General features: G+C 37.0%; 1 protein-coding gene across 3 annotated transcripts in view; it reads left to right on the top strand.

Annotated features, from left to right (window-relative positions):
* LOC145986789 (sorting and assembly machinery component 50 homolog B) overlaps positions 1 to 24,298 on the top strand; it is a 32,895-nt gene that overhangs the window by 4,475 nt on the left and 4,122 nt on the right. For all 3 annotated transcript variants that reach the window (XM_083121216.1, XM_083121215.1, XM_083121214.1), the window contains exons 2-9: positions 3,303 to 3,359; positions 4,233 to 4,334; positions 4,908 to 5,024; positions 8,871 to 9,082; positions 11,725 to 11,830; positions 12,531 to 12,800; positions 16,152 to 16,313; positions 16,860 to 16,986. In XM_083121216.1, the coding sequence (XP_082977342.1) occupies positions 3,303 to 3,359; positions 4,233 to 4,334; positions 4,908 to 5,024; positions 8,871 to 9,082; positions 11,725 to 11,830; positions 12,531 to 12,800; positions 16,152 to 16,313; positions 16,860 to 16,986 (1,153 nt within the window). The remainder of the gene's footprint in view (positions 1 to 3,302; positions 3,360 to 4,232; positions 4,335 to 4,907; positions 5,025 to 8,870; positions 9,083 to 11,724; positions 11,831 to 12,530; positions 12,801 to 16,151; positions 16,314 to 16,859; positions 16,987 to 24,298) is intronic.

The following is a 24,298-nucleotide window of genomic DNA, read 5'->3' as shown; positions in this document are numbered from 1 at the left end:
TCAGTAAGTACTTTCTCCTGTAAATTTGAAGAAATCCGTCCGGGTGATATTGCATATTTACCAAAACTTCATCACCGAAAAATACTTACTATCGTGTTCGTCACATGTGCAAATTGTACATTATGCACGGCTAGCTGACGGATAGCCCCACGAACCATTTCTGATAAGGTTAGATTAGGCAAGCATAGTTAAAAAAAAGGGGGGGTTGGAAACACTGACATCCGGTTCACGTAACAAAAGGAATGGCACTTGTGCATCGGTGAGATATTTCTCTTGAAAAATACATGATTCCCCAGTCAAATAGATTCCACGATGAAAGAAAATACTTGGACGAACATTGGAAACCTTAGAGAAACTCATTTCCGTAAGTAGTTTCTTGTGTAAAAATGAAGAAATGTGTATCCGATATAACGAATTTTCAAAATGTTTTTTTAATTCTCTGAACATTTTTTTTTTTTTAATTTTATGACTTAGTGTTAAACACTGTGCCTTTAGACCAGTGGTTCTCAACCGTTTTCAGACCAGGACCCACCTTGAAGTATATTTCACTTCATGGGACCAATAAGGATTTGGCACCGGCAGAATAAATTGTAGGGATGTGCACCCAGTTTATAATCATATGTTTGCTAACATTGAGTACTTTTAAGAAGCCCTCTTTTACGCTTGCTTAAACAAATTACACATACTTCATTTTAGGAAAGTAAATATGTAATTTAAATACTAATTTACTCTAGTCTAACATCTAACTAAATTGAGAGAGGTAACGGTTCCAATTGTTTTATGATTTTGTAAAAAATTATCTTAACAGGAAGACTAATTATCATATAATTTTGGCAATCATTGTCATACAAAATTTATTTATGGAAAAAAACAACTTAAAAATTACATTACGCAAGCATGCACACTTCCCATGGACAATGCATTTTCCATTGATAAGCAACTGTAAGTATTGTAGACTAGTGGGGAATTAATGTAGAAGTAAATCGGAATCTTAGTAGAATGCATTTAGGGACTTTTTTATTAATGGTAAAGAAACCAAACCTGGTTTGTCTAACATAACTACAAAAGCATATATTGAAGAAAATCTTAAGTAATCGCTAAAACTCTGCAGTATGTGTTAACAGAAGTAAATCGGGGTGTAAGGGGTGCTCCTTCCATGTAGTGCACCCAATAGTCAACCTCCCTTCCACGTAGTACACCCTGGACTGAAGACTAACGAGGCTCTGGCGACTGGCCCCATGGCCAGTATAATTTTGTTTGTATTGCCCTGTTCTTTTGTCCTTATGTGTGCTGAGTGCCCCTTTACAGCCTCAGCTTTTAACGAAAGTCAGAATATTTTATGATTTTAGTTCTGCAACGTTAGAGTTGTGAATTGTAACGATAAGGGGCTGGACCCCGTATAATGTGACGGGTGCAAAATAGCCTTAGTGCTGACACACCCAAAATTTTGAATTCAAATTCAAAATTCAACAGAAGTAAATCGAAATCGAACCATGTTAAAATTGCATTCGTAGCTTGATGAAATCGCAATAAAACAAAAGGAACTTGCACCTTGAGGGATATAAAGCCAATGGTAGAGTTTGGATAATTTAAATGTAGAGTTTAGACTATGTGAATTAAAATTGTTAAAGCAATATATCTTAGTAATTGAAATGCAGTAGGTTTTTAAAACACAGTAAATACATTTTTGAGCCCTACTTCACAACCCACCAAACGCCCCCTTGGGACCCAGCAGTGGGTCGTGCTCCATAGGTTGAGAAACAATGCTTTAGACCAAGCAACAGTACATACATTCCACATATATTCCCATAAATATTTCATATTAATAACATGGTGGCAATGATTCCCAATGTACTTACTCGGAGACTGAGGAATAATCTATTCCGCTACTTCAGTTGATGTCTTCTAAATAGGAACAATAATACACTGTAAACTGTAATAAATTTTAACTAAAGTACAGTTTTAACTGGTTGTAATATCTTGCTTTGCACTACTACTAATAATAATTGACTTGAAATATCTTTCTCTTTGCACTTCTCAGGCAACAAGAGTTCACATCTGCATGGACAAATAATTTATTTTCATAAGATATGCATGCTAAAATATACAATATTTTTGTTTCTAATGAATGTTCCTTCATCCAGTTCCTTACATAGACTACTGCACTACCAACATAGATTGTTGAACAGTTCTAAAAATGCAATTGTCACAAACCTTAAAAGTACTCAAGCATCATTCCACGTGATTTGTGCTTCTGGGAATAGTGAAAGTGTCCGGAGAGGAAACAAAAGAAGGATAGAAAATATATCTTTCAGTTTAATCTTTTGTCCTTGCCCATGCCAAGCATTGATCTTTCTAGCAGAAACCACACGGCATTGTTTAGTGTTGTCCCTATAGACTGAGTCATCCCCCATGTTGTGGGAAAGCTAAGATGCATGTAACCTACATGGAATTCATAATATACAAGTAGCTTTAACCTTAGAAAGCTAAGGGTTTGTCAAATTGACGACTTGTAAATACAAAAAGGTATCCCCACTCTTTCTTACCACATGTTGCGCTTGGCACCCTCAGTGCCTTCAATTGGCCTTGGACTGTGGAGGGAGTGATACTATCTGGCTGACAAATAATTTGATGTTATTTTATCTGCGCAGTCTTTTTGACAAAGCATTAGCTTTAACGTAACCAAATTTGTCACATCCATTTTTTTGTTTCAACAAGGAAAAAACTATTGTGAACCCATGGCACAGCATGTATCAAATCTACCATCTATCAAACTTCCAAATAAGCCGTGATAACAAGGAAAAAAATGTAATGCATCCATTGTTCCAAACCAATAAGTGGAGAATACCAAACAAATGGCTATTATAAATGTAACTATGAATGTTAAATCATGTCAAAACTTTTTAATTTGTTACTAATACTATCATTAACAAATTATTTTAATTGCCAATAAAACTCTTCCTATAAAGCAAAAGAGTAAGGTCATCAAAATGACTATGCCTTAGCTTTAGCGATACTGATTTTCCACCTTAGCTCTCTAGGTTAATAAAGACTGCAAAATGAACTTCTTTAATAAGTCATTAAAAGTGTGGCAACAACACGTGCATGATCATTTCTTCATCTTTAAATGTTGAACACGGAAATTTGCCGATTAAATAATAAAAGATGAAATTTTCAAGGGTGTATATTTGGTCAGCAGACCCCAAAACAGTTATTCCACAGTAGTTTTTTATATTGTTGAACATTTGCAGAACTGCAAAACCATTCTAAATAAGTTATTAAGGATTTTTTTTCTTTTCCAGGAAAAGGCCCAAGCAGATAAAGGACCTGCTTCAAATTTTAAGTTGGATGGGATCAAGGTAATCTGTCAAAAATTGTATTAAAGTATTCAAGATAGTAATATCGAGATTAAGGAAACAATAGTTCTTCTGAATTGTTTTTTTTCCTCCGTGTTAGGTTAGGTGTTATCACACCGAATTTATTCCACCATGTCTATTCAGTTACATGACAATTTCAAAGGCTTCAATGCTTACCTGTTACCTCTAAATGCTACCAAGATATACAATCTATTTTGACTATCACTGTAGCTACACTATGAGCTTCATTTTCTAAAAACTGGTAATTTTCTCCTATAATATGATTTCTCAGTTAAAACATGAACGTGAGCCTCAAGTGGGGAGAAGGAATGTAGCAATCAGTTCACCCCTGTAAATTTTCATCTTTAATTTCAGCTGAATAACAAAACTCAAATCAGATTTGAAAAAAACAAAAAGCATATTATTTTGATAAGTCAGTTAAAAGAAATAAAGATCAATTAATTAGTATTCTAGAAAATATAATTAAAGTAAAAGTTAATTAACTTGTAAAATTTAGTGTAAAACCAAGTCAGAACGTGATGTTTTTAGATTGCACCATTTAATCCAATGAAGAATAGTTCCATGCATTTTCAAAATTCCAAACATGAGATTTTAATGTGGGGGAATGGGGTCTCATGCCATAAAAATCATTTCTAAAATTTCCTATGGCCTCCTCAATGGTATAGTGCTAACGTTGTTGCCTCATAATCAAGGGGTCCTTGGTTCAATACCCGGTGGAGGCACATAGTGGTTTGGAACCAACTTTAAACTGTAGGTCCAGTCTCGATTAACCTTTTTGTGCATAAAGCAGACTTAAAGCAAAAACTCAAAACTAAATTTTGTATAAACACGTAATTAGTTTCTTTCTCTTTGAAGGCTCGAGTTGATAAGGTGCACATTGAAGGTTTGAGAAGAACAAAGGATGAGTTCGTAGTTGAAAAAGTCAGGGAGCTCTTACAAGCTACGGATTTTCAAGATGTAAGTACATATGTATTAGCTGTACTGCTTTGTGTTGTGAAATTTTGTGTGTGTGAAGTTTGTTTTGTACTGCAGATACATTTTTACTGAGGGTTTTATTTCAACTTCAACACACCATCAATAATGTACTCAACATGCAGGTTGAAAAGCTAATGCTCAGAATCAGGGTGCAGTTTTAAACAAACACTAATTTGCAACCTTACTCCCTTATTTGCTTTTGTTACTGCTGAGTATTCTCCATTTTTGTTATTGTTTCTACTTTTCCAATGTTCGATTTTATGTAAGTGCTTCTTTTCTTCCCAACAATAAGTTGTCAGGATTTGGAAATTCAACTATTTTATTCGGAATTTCATATTCAACCTCATTGTCATAATAGTAGACAAATTAATTAAAATGCTCCAAATGTTGATGTAATTTTTGTATGTCTTAATTTCAAATGTTTTATTTTTACTGTTTTTCACACTTGCATAATAATACCATGCACTTTTATTTGTTGTCAGTGGTATTGATGTGATTCTCCAGTGTTGATGTTAGCACTGCTGTATTTTCTCAACCTTTTTTCGTGCTTTTTAGGTAATACTAAGAGCTCACAAAGTGCGTGCAAAATTAGAAAGCTTGGGATGTTTCCGAAATGTAGGAATTCTTATTGATACAAGTTCAGGCCCAGATGCTACACCACAAGGATTAGAGGTAAGATTTCAACTGTGTAGCATTTATCATTGTTGTTCTTAGTAGTGGAAGTAGTGGTAATAATTTAATACACAAGCGAAAATAATTTTTGACATCTTTCTGTGTGTCCATATTTTTTTTATATTCTGACCACCAGCTGCAGGTGATAGAAGTGACTAAAGAATATGTTTGTCTTTGTAGATAGATAAGTCAGTAAGTAAGTCACAAAAGTTTATTAAAGAAAATACTAAGTGAGATTCTGACTTGAAAATTGTTTCTATTTTTCAACATAATGTCCACCAACATTGATACACTTATCCCATCTATTTATCAGTGCCGCAAAACCTGCTGCATAAAAGTATCTGGGTTGCTGTCCCTTTGCCACCACCGTGCTATCACTTTTTGGACATTCAAATAATCATGCATTATGCTGTAGGCTAAACCGTGAGAAAACGCTATTGCAGTTGCTATACTGTCAACTCGACCGTATCAACCCCACATACGGTCCTAGAGTAAGGTCACCATATTTAAACTGAGCTGCCCATGCATGTCCTTACTGTGTAGCGACTGCTAACTGAATGTCATGAAGCTGGATTGTGCTGCCACCTAATGACACCTTTAGAAACCACTAGCTCCTATTTTCAGCTATCCCACATCAGTTTGGTACCTATTTACTGAGTAGTACTAAGCTGCTCGTCAAGTCAACCTTGCAGCAGGTTTTATGTATCAATCCGCGCGAGAACTGAGCTCAGAATATTCCGTGCCAGTCTTTCCTCAACCGCCGAACTGCTTACATCGCAGACACTGAGAAAATCCACAGTATTGCCAACCGCACAACACATCAAAACCTGCATGCATGTCAAGTGGAATGTATTTTTGCTTCTCTTTGTCTCCTGAAACATAAAATTTTAAAAGTACTTTCTGCGCATAGATTATTTAATAAATGTGTCATTACTTAATATAAATGCGAAATATCTTCGAAACATGAGAGCGTGTGTGTATATTTCGAGCACGCAAAAATAAAAATGAACAAAGATAAAAGTAAACAACGATAGGCCCTCTTGAATTTAATGACAATTTTTTTTTTTGGTTTAGAAAGAAATACATTTATGAAAAACGTGGTTGCTTCGTCCGCAATACATCCGTTCCTGTAAGACACACGCAATTCAAGTTATACCACCAAAAAAGCATGATTTGTTATTGGTGATATATACAATCAGGTGCATTGTCTGTCGCTATTACTCTGGTTTCAATTTATGAATCACTTCACTAAACCAGGATTCAAATCTTGGTCTGTCCATTTCTTGCGGATAATCACCCTTCCCTTTCTTTGCGCGGAACAGTAAATATGCACCTTCAACAAAGCTTTCATTGCCGCCAGTGGGTGAAACAATAAGCCTCCCCCTTCCCCTCATTGTTGGTTTCTTCAGCCCTGGCGTGGTTTTGCATGCTGGTATCCTTCCATGTTTTATTCCCCCTTCCCCCACCCACCGAGTTGAAGGACGTCTCGTCCAAATAATAAACATGTTTCTTCTCACTGCGATATCTTTTAATACCGCGGAGATTCTTTTGTCGTCAAAAAACAAACAATCGTTTCCTCTTGCTAAACTCAAACAGCAAATCATTCAACACCCGTGATACAATTCGTGCGCACATTGACGGCAAATCACCTCACGCCCTGTTTTACTTTGATCTTGTTGCCGCAAGGAGGATTATGCATTCAAAACAACTTGCTTGTCTTTGAAGAAAATTTCCCTTCGGACGAAGTCCAAAATAACATTCGGGTAAAACCGCGCGCTGAACAGTAGATTCAGCCATTCTCGCCGCTCTACAATAAACATAGGGTTAAAATAGTGGGATGTGCAACACTGGTATCGCCGATTTCACGCGTTCTGCAACGCATTCAGTCTCGCTCGACTCGCTCTAAAGTTTCAGTGTCTCTTCAACGCACTACACATTGCAGTTGGCGAATCTACGGTTCTAAGTTCGTCTGCACAGTGATTGCAACCAATTAAGTCCATACCTGCTAATGGATGTACTATTTTGTCTGTATATTACAAATTAAATAACTGTTTTCTTGCAAGTATGCAGTTGTGTCGGAATAGAACCCGTCTCAGTGGAACTATGTTCTTGCGCGCACGTTTGGAACTACATATGCGAAAACCTGCTGCAAGGTTGACTTGACGAGCAGCTTAGTTTTCTGCTCTGAAAGCCAACATGCCAGATACTTTGTGCTAGCTTAGCAGATACCTTGTACATGTAATAGAGTTTTTTCCGTCCAGTAATTAGATGGATGCTTTCTTAGTGTAAAGCTCCTACGTGCAATACAACCATAAAACATACATACTCTTTGTGAACTTGATCTGTACAGAACAATGCGACATATGAATCATAACTCTACCACCCTTAGTTTTCTGGATAATATATTTTTTAATCATCCATTGTTTCACGGTGTACAAGGATCTTTTCATCATTTTTTTTCAATTGAAGAAGCATATATCAGCCAACATACTGATATAAAATTTATGGATATTAATACTCTAACAGTCAGTTTACAATTACACTACAAATATGCCATGAAGAACCTGAATTTATAATTTGCTTTAGTTTTTGTAATATTTAAGCAATCTCAATGAAATTTTCTGTACATATACAGTAAAGGTAAAGGTAAAGTGCTAGCCTGTGCTTAGCACCACGCCATGAAGGCGTATGGGGGTGTAGGGGTAACGCCCCACACTTTCTTGATCCGGTCGTGAGGGGGGGTGATGTGATCAGCATCATGCCCCTGACCACCTTTACAACCCCAGGGTTTCCCCCAGGTACCCATGTTATTCGATGCTGGGTGGGCGCCGGGGCCGCTTCCAACGTTACCGTATGAAATAGGATTACATATGTGCCAGCTCAGAATTCAATGTAGGCACCGGCGTCATCCACCAGCTTCCTCCAATGAACAGGGATGGAATCCACGGTCTTCTGTAGGAATTCTTTCAGAACGTTTGTGAAAACATCCCGAATCTTTGCCTTCAATTGTTCCACAGTGTGGGGTTTAGTCTTGTACACTTCCTCCTTTACCCAGCCCCGCAGGAAAAAAAGTGTAACGGTGGAAGGTCTGGACTTCTGGCAGGCATTTGTGATGCAACCAGGCTCATACAGTAAGTGGAAGTGCAGCTGCATGCCGTCTTGCATGAAAACAAGCTCATCAATATTTCCCCAGCAAGATACGATTGAACAAACATACCCGGTATCGTACGCCATTCATAGTGCCATGCAGTAAATATAGACCTACGACCCAAACATCATTATATTCTGAAATTTGTATGCACGTATGTTATCCTATTCCATAATATATATGTACAGAAAGTTTCATTGAGATTGCTTAAACATTACAAAAACTGCAGCAAATTTTCGGTGCCTAGTAGTTACTTCTCACCCACCCTACTTGTGTAACCATGTGACTGGATGTAATCAAGGGATCACAGTGAAGGCATATAATGATTCGGATCCCTGTAGGTATCTTTAAACTGTAAGCCCAGTCCCAATTAGTCTATCTTTGAATAAGGTGGACTTGAAAAACAAAACCCATGTGACTAATAGATTTTGCTTGGAAAAGAATGTTGTATATTTAGATGTTTACAAAACCAAGATACATAAATTGTACATCTATTTTCATTATGTATAAATAAAGAAATATATAAAAATGGCAAAATTTTGCACCATTTTCCTTGCTATTTAAACTTATTAGAAATGTGATTAATCTCTTCCATCCCTACTTAAGATTTAAATTATAGAATGGAAATTAGGTGTCAATCTAGTTTCAATAAGGTCATTTAAATTTGCACACATTTCTTTGTGGTTCTCCGTTTGCAGGTTACGTTCCATGTGAAGGAACTGAAGAGAATAATTGGGTCAGTGAACACACTAATAGGCAACAATGAAGGGTCAATTGTTGTTGGAGTTAGCTTACCAAACATGTGTGGCCGAGCTGAGAAGATTCAAACTGAGTACAGTTATGGCTCCAAGAAGACATCAGGCTTCAATGCTTCCTTCACCAAACCTCTTCTTTGGGATTACAATGCATTGTAAGTTAGCACTTTTTTTTTGTTTATATTGAAATTTCTGTTACAGAAAATTTTCTCCCATCATCGGTTGTTAATGTTTTTTTTGAACAGTTTTAATTATTTAACAAAAATTCAAACTGGCTAGTTTACGTTAGATAAGACTAAATTTCTTCCTGGTCGTTGTTTGTCACCGAAGTCCATTCACAAGACATTTGCAAAAGCCATCCTTCTGAAAATATTAAATATCTCACGAGAGATAAACTGGCAAACCACATACATGTATTCTTACATAAAGTAGCCAATGGGATCATCAGAAGTGATCACCTTGTCTAGGAAACTCACTTTCAAGTGCCATCTCTCACAACAACAACAACAACAACAAGCACTCATCTTTTCGTTTGTCAGAAGCCAAAATTATGTCTGCCTCATCCAGCCAATACAATCAATAATTTAGCAAGCCAAATAGACATTTTTGAAAATCAAGCACACTTTAAGAGGTTGTTGTGTAAAAATATGTAAGTCACTTTTTCCTATTGTTAGTACATTCCAACGTTAAATTGCTAATGGTATATTTGGAATCCTTTGTTAAATAAATTAATAGAATGTACTAACTGGGAAATAAACTGACATAATGTAAATTTACATTTAAATAAGCAATTCAAATTCTTATGCAACATCTTTCTAAAACATGCCTGATTTGCAAAACTAGCCATTTTGTTTGATAGATCATTATTTTGCACTGAGAGGAAATCCTGGATAAGGCTAAACCTTGATTTTGGATAAGCAAGAGTTGAGTGTGGGAAGGAAGGCATTTGGAGAAAAAAAATCTTAGAGTAGGCACTAGTTTTTTTCCCATTGGTTATTTTATGTAGGAATTTCTGGTCTTCAAGTATCTTCCTCTCTTTCTCAGGAGTCTGGATATTTAGTATGGCCATTTCACATGTGCATTAATTAATACAATGGGAGTTTGAGGTTGCAGTAATTGTAACAGGTGTGTGCACTAGGGATGGGACAGGTAATCGGAATTAGCTGACATTGAATATTGCATCTTTTTATCAGATATGACGTTTCTTTTCAATGACAAACCCCATTTTAGTCACTTGTTTCTGTACATTAATGAAAGAGGTGGTTAAACTTTTCATGCTCCTTATGGACCATTTGAAATATTTTATTGATATCAGTAAATTTTGTATTCATACTTTCATTTTGACCCATTCCCAATGTAAGTATTTGTACTACGTAACAGAATTCCTGAAAATAAGGATAGTAAGAATCTTAGTTAAAATTGTGGTATGATAATATAGGGTGATCCATAAAGAACGCCGGATTTGAAGTTGCTATAAATGAAATTTATTTTTGGAAAAAAAGCACAAAACACATACTATTCTCTTCAGGAGATATTAAGGTTGAAACATGGAAAACAATATCGGGCATATGCCCCCCCCCCCTACTAGCCCTACGCCCAATCACTCGGTCCATGAAATTCACCATGAGCCGATCACACATTTCCCCATCAAGTGTGTTGAGGACACGTCGAATTTCTTGCTTAAGTTCCAACAAATTTCGGGGTTTGTTCTGGTAAACTTGTGACTTGGTGTACCCCCACAAGAAAAAGTCCCATGGTGTCAAGTCACAAGATCGAGGTGGGAAGGTTTGGTCTCCTTGCAACGAGATTATTCTGTCCGGGAACTTCTCACGCAGCAGATTGATTGTTTCTTCTGAAGTGTGGCAAGTTGCGCCATCTTGTTGGAACCATACATGTTCGATGTTCATTTGATTCAAAAGAGGTCAAAGAAAATCAGTTAGCATTGCACGGTAACGAATTCCATTCACTGTCAGAGCATTTCCTTCTTTGTCTTCAAAAAAGTAAGGACCGACCAAACCCCCACTCCAAATCTCACACCAAACCGTAACTCTCTAAGGATGCATTTCCTCTCGGGTTCTCAGATCCCCATATTCGGCAATTCTGCTTGTTTACGAACCCGTTTAAATGAAAATGAACTTCATCGTTGAAAATGATGTGCTTTGCGAAACCCTCGTTCTCTCGTTCCCTTTCAAGGATCCAGTCAACAAATTGCCGTCGTTTTCCATGATCCGCTGGTTTCAGTTCCTGCGTTAACTGCACTTTGTACGCGTGCAAGTGCAGATCTTTCGTCAAGATTCTTTGCATTGTTGTTGGCGCCATATGCAGTTCTTGAGCAGGACAGCGGTACGATTTTGCAGCACTCACAGCAACAGAATCACGCACAACAGCAACATTTGCTTCACTCTGGCGACTTCGAGGGCATCCAGGGCTTTTGATGTCTTGTGTTGATCCAATTTCTTCAAATATCTTGATCAACCTACGAACAGTTGATTCGTTCGGTGCATGAAGATGACCAAGTATCGTACGGAGTTTTCGAACAGTCACCGCGAAACTTTCACCATTCTTGTAGTGTGTTTTGACAATCAAAACTCGCTGTTTCTTACTGTACCTTTCCATGGCGTTAGCAACACACACAAACAGTAGAACAACTGAAACGCTTCTCAACACAAAACCTCAATGATAACTGATAACAACAATCGCACCAACAATGCTGCCAACCAAACCAAAAAAAATATGGCATCCTTTTCAAATCCAGCGTTCTTTATGGATCACCCTTTATATTAATTATTATTTCCAGGTTCTCTGCGTCGGTGTTCCAGCAGGGCTCAGAGTGGCCATGGTCAGGATATAAGCAAATAGAAAGAGGTCTCCTGGTTAACTTAGGGTTTGAATCTGCTCCACAGGTAAATGTAATATAATTTTTAGTAGTTAAATTATCCATGAGAGTTTAGTGGAAAAATTTGTCACAGCACATGTTGATTTTCACCTTCCACCTCTTCAGCTCCCATACAATTGTCAGTAGTGTTGGGAATTTTTGAACACTTGATTGCTTCCTTCACAGCAGAGAAGCGTGGATGGCAACCAACATGGAATGGGCAGATATTTAAGATGACGAGCAGTCAAGATTTAATCCAAAAAAAAACATTAAAATCGGATTTTTTCTTCAAAATTTTGAGCTTTAAAGAGATAGGTGCAAGGAATTTAAGATGCCATCATTGCAATTCCGGCACCTTCACTTTGGCAGAGTGTATGGATGGTGCAGTTTCAGTGTACAACGTTGGGTGCTTTAATCGAACTTGTAACGGTCTCTTCTAGACCCTACCATGCAGTTTCTTCACCCAAATATCAGTGCATGTTTTTGGAACATGTAAGGGTATTTATTTTTTAAGAAAAGTATAAACAATGGTTTTTCCATTGGTGCAGAAAATAAGTTAAAAGTTGGGGACTAGTGTAATATTTTACTTAGTTATATGCGTTCAAAGATACACATTAAAAAACATTGCAGTTCGCCTTTATGGTGGAACTCAAGTAGTTGCATTAACATCAGCAAAGTGTGCATGTAATGACAATTGCATTGCTTCTGCAACTTTTTGTTTGTTTTAGGTGCAGCATAACATTCAGTGGGAAGGAGTGTGGAGGGAATTATCGTGTTTAAGTCGGACAACGTCTTTCATGGTTCGTGAATATTCTGGTCATACGTTGAAATCTTCCTTGCGACACATCCTATTGGTAGACCGCAGAGATGCCCCTGTGTTCCCGGCCCATGGTGCCTTCTTCAAACTTACCACGGAACTGGCAGGCATAGGTGGCGACGTAGGGTTTCTGAAAAATGAAATGCACTTGGAAGCGAATTATCCTCTTCGTGAAAACATGGTAAGTGTGCACTTGCTTGCGTTTCTAGTTGGATTGTGTGTTTGCTTGTGTGTGTAGCATGTAGGTGGCTGGAGCATGGTGTTGATCACACCACCTCCCAAATAACAGATCGAGAATGTGTGGAGCCCTGCTACCACATCCCCTACATGTGCCTTCATGGCACAGTACTATATGCATGGGGAACTTGACCTTTTACCTTACCTTTACCAGGTTTTGTGGTGTGTACCCCAATTGGCACCATCCATGAGGTAACCAGTAAGAATGCAGCATTTAGAAGATAATGTTCACATTCTGACCATGCTTATTGCCACTGGGTAATTTGGAATAATTGATAATTGCACATTGCAACTCTTCATCTATTGCAGTGTGTTAGAAAAGTGTTTTCAAATAATTTTCCTGATTTGATAATCAATAAATAGTAATACTATTAAGCCTTGTTTCCATATGAAACACTAATATGTTGACAGGCAAAATTTATTGTAAAATAAGACACTATAAACGTAACATTTCCACGTTCTAACATGGTCTTCTTCACACAAAAGATTCACAATAAATTCAATAAATGGTTATAAATATATTATATTGTTTTTACCAATGAATGTGCCGTTATCTTCTGGTTATACAAACTAAATAACAGTTAACATATTGGGATCAGTGCTCGAAGTGAGACACCCCAGCTGTCTTATTGTCACCATGTTAAACCATCGGAGTATCCCCCCAGCTAACCTCAAGGCTCAACCAAACATATCCCCCAGCCAGCATTTTCCACTTCAAGGGAAAAACCTTGGACGAAAAGTCCCCACGCAGCTTTCCCTTCTTCCGTTCAGCTCTGGCCATAAGGAAGCATTGTCCACTCTCTCCCTCCCCTCCTCGCGGGAGTACGGTGCACAGGAGTTGCGGGTCTGCACACGTTGTTTTGCTTGTGGTTCCACTATAGTTTTGAGTGAATGAATTTCAACATAATTTTTCATTATCGCACTATTTAAAGTTAATGCAGCTGACCTTCGTGACAGAGTGGTTAGCACAACATTCTATGATGCCAAGCATCGCAGGTTCGATTCCTGGCCTTGACATGGGTGTTCTTTGTGAGTGCCCCTTCGTTAATTTCACTCATCCTCATCTTTGCAATTCCTAAAAAGCCATGTTAAATAACCTAATTCATTCGGGGTCGGTTACTGATTTTGTCGCAGTGTTGCACAATGACTGGGTATTTTACAATTTAATTTCATACTTTTTGTTAGTATATTTTTTAATTTGTTTTCCTATTAAATATATTGAACATAAACAAACAATTTTGCCTTTCAATGCTTCATAAAGCAAATTCCGTTAAAGAAGAGGGAGGCAACCTGCGAAATTTCACAGTGTATGAGTAGATGCACAGTTACACGTTGAAAAGTCGGAGCCTGATCTCTAGAAGTCTAGAGCGAGGAGTATTGGAGCGACGTTCAACGCTGTTCTTCCTATCCCCGGCTTCAGTCGGCTTGGTCGTTGCAATGGATTTACAACACACCAAGGTCAGACGACCCATTTCGGGTCCCCCGGCAGGTGAGGGAAGAAGAGGATGGACCAACAACAAAAGCTGGGATTCAATTCTCACTGTCCTGTGTTGTAGAGCAACAGACAAAATGTCCACGTTAGGCAAAGATAAATATTTTCTTTTGGGGAGAATCTTAACCTAATCTAAATTATGTGTGATACTGATACCAATGCTTGAAACTTGTAACAATTTGATTTGATTTGTTGTTTTTTAAATCCACTTTATGCACAGAAGGACTAATCGGGACTGGACCTACAGTTTAAAGTGGGATCCGAACCACTGTGCCATGTGCCTCCACTTGTAACAATTAAAAACTGTTCAATATACTGATTAATATTATTGGATGAGTATTCCAGTCCAATTACAAGCATAGATTCATCAGTTTTTTCCTTCAAAATATTTAACAATTGAATCAGAACATTAAAGTACTTCTTACGTAATCACAAAAAACCCAATTCTGCATAATATTGCTGCCGAATAAATGGAAACTTCTAATTTTGTATGATGGTTATTAATTGTACTCTGCTACCTCCATTTGTGCAAAGGTACATAAATCTTAATCTTAAACACCAGCTAGAATATCTACAGGGTAGGGTTCATTGTAGAAAACGAAACCAGACAGGATGCCTTCCAATGGAGACATTTAAACAAATATATTATTTAAACAGGATACATGGAATCAGAATATTTACATGATAAGTTACGTTCTTCTATAATTCTTATTTACAGTCAATTTTCATTTCAATATCCTTTTTATTATTTCTTTTGTTGATTTGTATATTCTCTCTGGACTTCCTTCATAAGGTACGATCTGGATCTGGACTTCCTTCTTGTCTTCTTTGTGAACTTCCTTCTGGATTTCCATTTATTTATGTTTTTGGTGAATTCCTATATCCTTTTCCAGCTTTTTCCTTTAAGCTTTGGGAATTATACTAATATCCTCCCTTGCAGCTGCGATTGGAATGTGCCAACACTAACTGGGTACAACAAAGTGTATACTTGGTGCCAAACGCTGACACGCGCATCCAAGTAGGTGCTACGGTTGAAACACACAACCAAAAGTGTTGTGGGGCGTTGACTGGAACGTGCCGCCACTGATGTCAACAAAATGTCCGCTATGGGAATGGTAAATCAATCAGACAGATGCATTATCTGTTCAAAGACACAAACTTGTATCAGTGCTTTGACTTCTTTGATTTTCGTATTAACTTGCATATGATCGCTGGTTTGATTTATCGAATATATACATTAATTTATTTCTTTTATATTTATTCTTTATCTTCTTATAGTAGATTTTATTCTTCTTCATCTTTCCAATTTGCTTTGTTCTTATTTATAAAGTTATTCACATATATTATGTTAATTCTTAATCTTGCATGCCTGGTACGTAACAACTCCTCGAAAGTGTCTGTGTCACTCGCATAAAATTGTAAATACATATAATTTCATTATATATATATATACCAATTAAAGTTATATAAAAATATTATATATTGATGAAGGATATTATTATATTATATTCGCTGCAACCACCAACATTCTGAACCACAAGCCGCCACTGAATTCAATCAAAGTTAATGCTCATTATTGTGTATTTTTTTCTAGTCTCTCTTATAGCACCTGTTTGTAAATGTTTTGTTGAACCATCCTATTTCTGATTATTTTTTTTAAGAAAAAATCCTGGCTGTAGTAATAACATAGTCACATGTAAGTTCTAAACGACACTAATTATTGTCAGAGTTACACTTTTATGAAGTATTGAAAAGAAATTGTGAAGTGCACTGATCGTAACAGTAGGTTAACTGCATTTGCAGGTGATCCAGGGAGCATTGCAAGGAGGCTTGCTTCATGGACTCTTTAAGGGGAAGACGTACAGCATTTGCGACCACTTCTTCCTTGGAGGCCCTCTCAATCTTCGAGGCTTTCACACGAGAGGGGTTGGTCCTCACAGTGAAGGCAATGCGATAGGTGGAGAGGTATGTTGTTCCTTATGCTGTGGTTTTTTGCATAGAAATATCTCCAGTACTTATGTTCTAATATATGTTGGCAATGTACATAAAGAGAATATAACTCATCTTACATTTGGCCAATATCAGTTTTATTGAAGTTTTCTGTGTATTTCCATGTATTTATAATTATGAAAATTGAAGTATGCATTTTATGTGAATTGGATATTTTTTCATAGGAATCATGAGTGGTTAGTAGGGATGAAGAAATTAAATATTTTTTCCATGTTTCTGAAATTCAAGTGGTAGTTATTTATAAAAAAAATTGATATATTAAGATATCCATCATCTAAATGTAATCTGATTATCAATTCCTTCAAAGTACACTAGATATTTTGGAATGTGGATTTCTGCCAACTGAATATCTTGGCTATTTTTACTTCTGACTCAAGATTTCCTCACAAAACTTGCTTTGAATATTTCTTTACTTCTTCCTCTGGAAAGAGAAAGACATTCACACATGCCTCCTGGATGTTTTTTATGATTATGTCAAACTCCTCTTCCTCTCTCTTGTAGGTGTATGTGGCAGGAGCCCTTCATCTTTATTCATCACTTCCATTCAAACTAGGCCAAGGAGGGTTTGGTGATTTATTCAGGGTTCATTACTTCGTTAATGCAGGGAATGTTGGCACATTTGCATTTAGTAAGTATGCATAGTTTTTTTTTTCTCATAATATTTTTTGGGGTACATATTCTTTATACACGCTAGTATCTGCAGACATAATATTTTAGCTATATGCCGAGCCATGTAATATTGTCTTCTTTACTTCAGATATTTCTATACCTTACACAGATGGTTTTCAGACGGTCAAGGGAAGCATATATGTATGGTATCAGAATGTAACAAGTGAAGATGATCATGCTACAGGGGGTATTCAACGTAGAAATTTTCAGCGAAAAATGCAGGCTCGACCAGGACTCGAACCCAGGTCTCTGGCATAGTATGACGAGTCATATGTACTCACATTTTAGTTATGCAAATATCAAGAATTTGGCTTACGTGTTCCGTAGAAAGTACATTTGAATTTTATTTGCCTGCGCAGTGTAATCGACCATATCGATTATAACAAGAATGCTAGATGGCGTAAGTTTACCAGCTGTCGCATAAATTGAAATCTGACTTAGTTTGATGAGCTTCCGAGAGATGGCTCGGGGTTGGTTATGGGTCGAAATTAGTTTATTTGAGATATATAGTGCATCAAGGGAAATTTGAGTGCATCATTAATGTATGTAATGATATTCAATTGATATATTGAAATTAGATATAAATATCGGTACTTTGTTTGATCAAATGTAACATAGGGTTGGGAGAAAACGAATTAAAAATCCTGACCGGAACAGATTTCAGTCATGTACGTTTGAGCAGATCCGAAAATGCATGCAAAAGCGGTCGAACGAAAAAGAATGGAAGAAAGCTTGCAGGGGAAATGGTGACTAGAGTTTGGAATGGAATTCAAGGTAAACAGAGGACAGCTCAGCTTGTGATAGCGTATCCTACAGATTTGTTAAGGACTCTGTATCCCTTCGGTGGAAAAGTTTGAACGAGGTAGGTGAGGGCGAACGGTAATAGGAAGAATCGTTAATGCCCGTATACGAGTCACTTGTTCAGAGTGACTCTTCAAAAAGTAAGTACAAAATCAGCTGTTTCTTTGTCGATATTCCGAAACACAGTACAAAATCCCTTCGTGATCACAAGCTTAAAATACTCAGTAGTTTGAATGCTACCAGTGCACAGCAAAAATACATGAAAACTTATATGTATACAAGTCTGTTGGTGCAAATGCACGAAGCAAGATAGCTCTTTATGTTAAGATGCCATTTCGTGAGCAGCGAGGTGCATTGGGGAATTGTGCTCACACTTTCCTCGCAAAGTGAATAGTCAATGGCAAATAAGTGAATGGTCATGACAAAGGCAAGAATAACTTAGTTTGAATGTACTTGGAGATGCAAATCTAATACTTGTATGCTCACATGATTGCTTACAAAAGTACTAGGTTCGAGCAGGGCAAGTGCAGTACAGTTGTTAAGTAAGATGTAGGAAGGTTTGATCGGCATCCATATCCGAGAAAGCATAGGATTTCTTCGTGTAGTTACTGAGGATAAATGATATTAAACTTGAAAGAAGTGAAAGGAATTAATTGATACAGAATATCAATAATTTTATCATGTAATAGTGTGAAGAGGTGATTGCGAAATAAAGTTTCTATAATTTTGTGAACAGGTACAGCCGTGTTCATAAGTATCATGCTAATAATTTGCAAATAGTGAAGTTGCAAATAACGGTAGAGTAAGATAACAGATATTGAACATAAATTAATATCAATATTACCTATGAATACATAATTGTTGTGACATGTGTGAAAGCTCAGTACAAAGTTAATACTCGGTATAGAGGCAAATACATAATAACATTTCTATGAGTTTGTGAACACTTACACTCGAGTTCATAAGTGTCATGCAAATAAACTGCATACAGTGAAGTTAAGATTATTGGTTGTGTAAGATAACATACTTTGGTTATAAATAAATATCAATGGTACTATCAATGTGGCCAATGTGAAGGGTCAGCACAACGTCTATGCTCTCATGATTTTGCAAACGTGTACACTCTTGTGTAAATATTTTGAAATAGTAAACATAGTAAAACTGCAATTGACAGTTGAGTGAAGTGTTGGGTCTTCAACCAAAATACACTCAAGAGTGTTATAGAAGTGCTGGCACACAAATTATTTACAAAATATAATAACAGGTATTTTTAGTATGTTATTAAAACAATATTGACAAAAACAAAGAAAAAGTAGGATTTTTGTGAAACATTTTATTTGAAAAAGGACTCAGGTAATATTTCATTAATGTCGCTGTGCTGAAAACAAAGATAATAAACATAGTAAATTGTATCTTGTACACTCTTGTCCATTGGTAGTTGTTCCTAAACTCTTGCATGTTCAGTGTGGATGATATCTGAACATGTGATAATCTTGATATTCTTTTTCAAGAAGTAGTGTTGAATGCTCACCGACCATATAACCTGTTTCTTATAAACTTGCGATTTTGTACATCCAGTTGTATAACCGGTAAGGGGACATTGACCGATTATGAAATGATTGATGCTTTTACACTTGTTCGTAGATTTAAATAAAATTGCCTGGTTGAATTATATCACTGTTAGTTCTTCGCTAAGGGGATGTCACTTTGTGGTTTGCGCCCTGTAAAATAAGAAAATGTAAATCAAAAGATTGGAGGAAATCTTTGAGAATTGACATATCCACTAGTGATGAGGGCTATAGGTCATCTAGTCGACGGGTCGTAATGTAATGATTGAATGATATTCTGAGGGGACATTGAAGTTGACAAGTAATAAGGAAAAACATAACTAAAATAATTTCAGGCACAATTTGTTTTCGTGAGTATTATATTTTCTAAGGGATTTATTTTTTTATATATAAGGTCAAGGCTATATAGAACTCCGATGCGATATACTGCGTTACTGAACGGTGACCGTATGGAAATCTGATAGGTTGTGGGAGATATGATAGTTAGAGAAGCCCATTGACATGATAGACGTGAAGGGGATTTCCATGTGATCCGTAGGGGTGGGGCTCCCATGCCAGTGGTGGACTGTGATAATACCGTGCCATTGCTCTAACCACTGAGCTACCGAGCCGGCCTGGCCACGCCTGATTTTTCCCTATTGCTGTTTTACCTGCATGGAATCGTCTTTGCAAGTATTCTGTATTACACTTTATATGTGTAATTATTTAGCTCACAGAGTTTATCACCAAAATGTGATTCTAAGTTTCTCTGTAATTATTTACTACCACATCTCTCATTCCACAAAATATGAAAAACATATTTTATGTTGAGGGGAATAAACAACGTGGTAAATAATATAAGACGTAAACGAGTTACTAAAGATATATCCACAAAACTTACTTGCAAATGTTCTATTAATTTCGGTGGCCTCTACCACCATCCACTTGGGAACTCGATGCTTCACTGTTAGGTTGACTTCCGGTTCCTGTTGTTGTAGCCATTTTGTCTGCTGTGTGCAATGGGTTTGAGCTGTTGTAATAGCAGGTGCCAAACATGATGAGCCTGACCGCTGTCGATATTCAGCTCATGCGTAAAGTGCATAATTGCATATGTGTGTTTGATTTTGGTGTCGATTAGGGTGTGTGATGTGTGCCTAACTGAAACTTTTTTGGATCCTAACATTGTCAACTTGACGAACCTCAACATTCCACAATCATTCAAAAAAATCTCCTAGTTTTCGGCGAAAAATTCAATGTACTAACCAGTGAACCCCCCACCCTAGATATCATATGTGCAGCAGAAAAAGCAGCATGTTTTGCACCCAACCCACAACATGCGGACAGCATACGGACAGTGACAGCTGGAATTTTACAGAAGGCATCCAAATTTCACCCGACCCACCAAAAAATCAGGTCAGTGCTAACCGAATTCAAATCTTGGCTGGAAGCCAACAACTGTTGGTGCATGAAATCAGATAAAACAAATCTGTATGTGATCATGTATAAAGGTGACTACTCCTGAAAAATGCATAAAAAACTAAATAGTGATTCATACAAAACCATCAACAGAGACCCAACCGAAAATTGCAAACGCATTATTAAGCGTGCAGTTGAAAGTTGTGTAATGCTGAAACAGGAAGACTGCAAATTTCTCCTCAACACCCACCCATCTCCCACCATAGATTATGGCATTCCAAAAATGCACAAACAGGGTATTCCAATGCGCGTCGTCGTCGCAGGGTTCAACCAACCAACGGTTCACCTCAGAAAGTGGCTAAAAAAGAAAATATCTGAGCATAATCACAAACTGACCTACATTTTCCGAAACAGCACAGGTGCCAAAGAACTAATAACATCAATAGTACAAGCCAACCATGCCAAAATTGCCAGCATAGATATAGTTGACATGTATAACTCCATCCCAATCGACCTAGCCCTCACCTCAGTGGAAAGATGGCTTTCTGCCAATAAGGTCTCACCAGTGGAAGTGTCCGAGGTATCCAAGTTATTGGAAATCTGCCTCAGGTACAACTATTTTCAATTTCAAGACAAGTATTTCATACAAACAAAAGGTTTGCCCGCTCCCATAGCAAACATTGTCATGCACCTAGCTGAAAAAGATATAAAGATATTCTTCACTCACCAGAACTCCGATACATATGATATGGCAGATGACTCCTTGGTCGTTTACAAACGGGAAGAAGAAGTAGATCTACTCATGGAAAAACTTAGCAACATTCACCCCAGGTTGAAATTTACAATACAATGGGAAAACAAGGCATCTTTAACTTCCTAGATCTAGCCATCAAAGGGAGGGACAACAAATTCACCACCACAGTCTATAGAAAACCAGGGGCAGGGAACCAGTATATCCACTCCCTTTCCAACCACCCACCCAAACATGAAGCCAATGTATGGCTTAACTTCTACAGAAGAGCTTTCTCGCACTGTTCAAGTGAAGAAGATATGAAGGAAGAAGTTACCATAGTGACGGACATAGGACTTCAAAATGGATACACAGTACATCAACTCTCCAGATGGTGCAGCAAAGCAGAAATGCAAGTACGACAACCTAACCTACTCCACCCAGCCAGCAGTGATAAAGCTAAATGGATTGCCTTCCCTTACCACCAGACTACATCCAACTGCCTAGCCAAGACCTTGAAACAATATGACATAAAACTCACACACAAACGAATGAACAAAATAGCCAGTGCCCTAAACAAACACAAGAGATCATTCCTTTCCCCACTAGACAACCCAGGTGTATATGAGGCACAGTGTGAGTGCAGCTCACACTACATTGGCAGATCCATCAGATCTGTCAACGAGCGTATACAACAGCATTTAGCGGACGCAAAAAAATACCAACCCACTACCGGGCTAGCAAGACACCTCAAGTTCAATAAACACAGGATCCAAAACGTTTCAGTTAGGCACACATCACACACCCTAATTGACACCAAAATCAAACAGACAAATGCAATTATGCACTATCCGCACGAGCTGAATATCGACAGCGGTCAGGCTCATCGTGTTTGGCTCCCGCTATTACAACAGCTCAAACCCATCACACGCGCAGCAGATGAAATGGCTACACCAGCACCCCTAGCGGTAGTCTAGGAAATAACAACAGGAACCGGAAGTCAACCTAACAGTGAAGCATCGAGTTCCCAAGTGGATGGTGGCAGAGGCCACCGAAATTAATACAACATTTACAAGTAAGTTTCGCGGATATATCTTTAGCAACTCGTTTACGTCTTAAAAAACATATTGTTTGATAATACTTCTATCAAGTCTGATTTGTACTCGGATGGGTTAATTCAGACTGGGCCTTCAGTTTATTAGGTTTATCGTATCCCTACAAGGAATTGAACATAGTTTGTACTGATTAGAACTAAGTTCCCATACACGGAACCCATTTGAAGCAATGAATTGTGGTGAAATTTGGTATAGAGGCTATGCAGACCATGAGGAATCAAATGCCAATGAAATGAATTACTGAAACATATGACCTTTTCACAAAATGGGTGATGCACATGCAAAAGCCTAAAATAGGAATGTAACATAATGTATTGATGTATGATTTAAATTAAGCCCAGTCCCTTAACCCTGCCTGGCTATATCTGCTGGCATAATGGTGTATCCATATCATGTTATCACTTTCAGTATGTTATCCAATAGAAGAGTAAAATGCCAGTGGCAACCATGAATCTGCAACATGTGGTTGCATACATACAGGATGGGAATGTCATTTTTCAAGGTCTAGTACATTTGAGTGATGAGAGTAAAGTGTCACCAAGAAAGATTGTTTGTCTAGATGTCATCTGCAGGCTGCTTTTTTTTTTACAGCAGCACCCTGTATACGGGCACAACCTTACGTGGCTAGTCACTGTACACTAGGAGTGTGAGGAATTCTGAAATGTCGGGATCGAAATCGGGGTAAAAAATTACCATCCTGATCCTGACTTTGGGAAATTATTTCCTGATTTTTCAGGATCCTAAGCAGTCAGGAAATTCCAAATGATAGTTTTTAAAATTGTGTAATTCTCCAGGTTTTCTGCACTATAAGAATCCAAAATTTCTTTAATTTACTAGTTTTTATTCTAGCAGTGTAAAAACATCCAAAATTTCTTTAATTTACTAGTTTTTATTCTAGCAGTGTAAAAACAATCACTTGTGGGTAGGGTGGATAAAAATCATTATTTTTATTTTTAAAAAAAATATTTTTTATGATTTTTTTTAAAATTTAAATTGATTTTTTTAAAAAAACATTGCTTGCTTATATGGTTTTTGGCACATACATATAGATATATGTTTTTTATATAAAGGCTTTTTCTAGTAAACAGCCCTGTAAAATATTTGAACAGTTTGTGATTAAAGCAAATAAAAAATTATATGGAAATGTTTGTTGTGTGTGTTAATGAAACTTTAATAATTTCAGTAACTTTTTCCCAGTGAAAATATGAAAATAAAACATTCTGGGTGTACTCTATAATTATAACTTTAAAAAATATTTTTATAGTCTTTGTAGCTAAATTTTTGCAATTTTCTTAATGATAGTTTGCAACATATCAGCTGCCATGTTTGTTTACAGTTTAATGGTAAGGACACTAGTTACAGTTTAACATGATTAGGATTTAGTATATTTTTCTATACAAAATGTTTGCCTTTTTCCCCTATGAAAATTATTGAAGTTAAAATGAAGAGAGATATAAGTGTGTTTACAATTTACATATTACATTTCTTTTCATATGAGCTTCACACCGTCAGTACATATATTTTATTTCCTTTCTTTTTCTTTCTTGGAGCCTAATAAACAATATTAAATGATTACAAAGTAAATGTACTTTCACAAAAAGTGAATCTGATATCTACAACATCCTTATGTACAAGGGTGTACCCAAAATAAACCGGAATTTT

Source organism: Lepisma saccharinum, chromosome 4 (assembly GCF_977018435.1).
Source record: "Lepisma saccharinum chromosome 4, izLepSacc3.1, whole genome shotgun sequence".
Taxonomy (NCBI): Eukaryota; Metazoa; Arthropoda; class Insecta; order Zygentoma; family Lepismatidae; genus Lepisma; species Lepisma saccharinum.
This window is presented reverse-complemented; position numbering and strand designations above follow the sequence as displayed.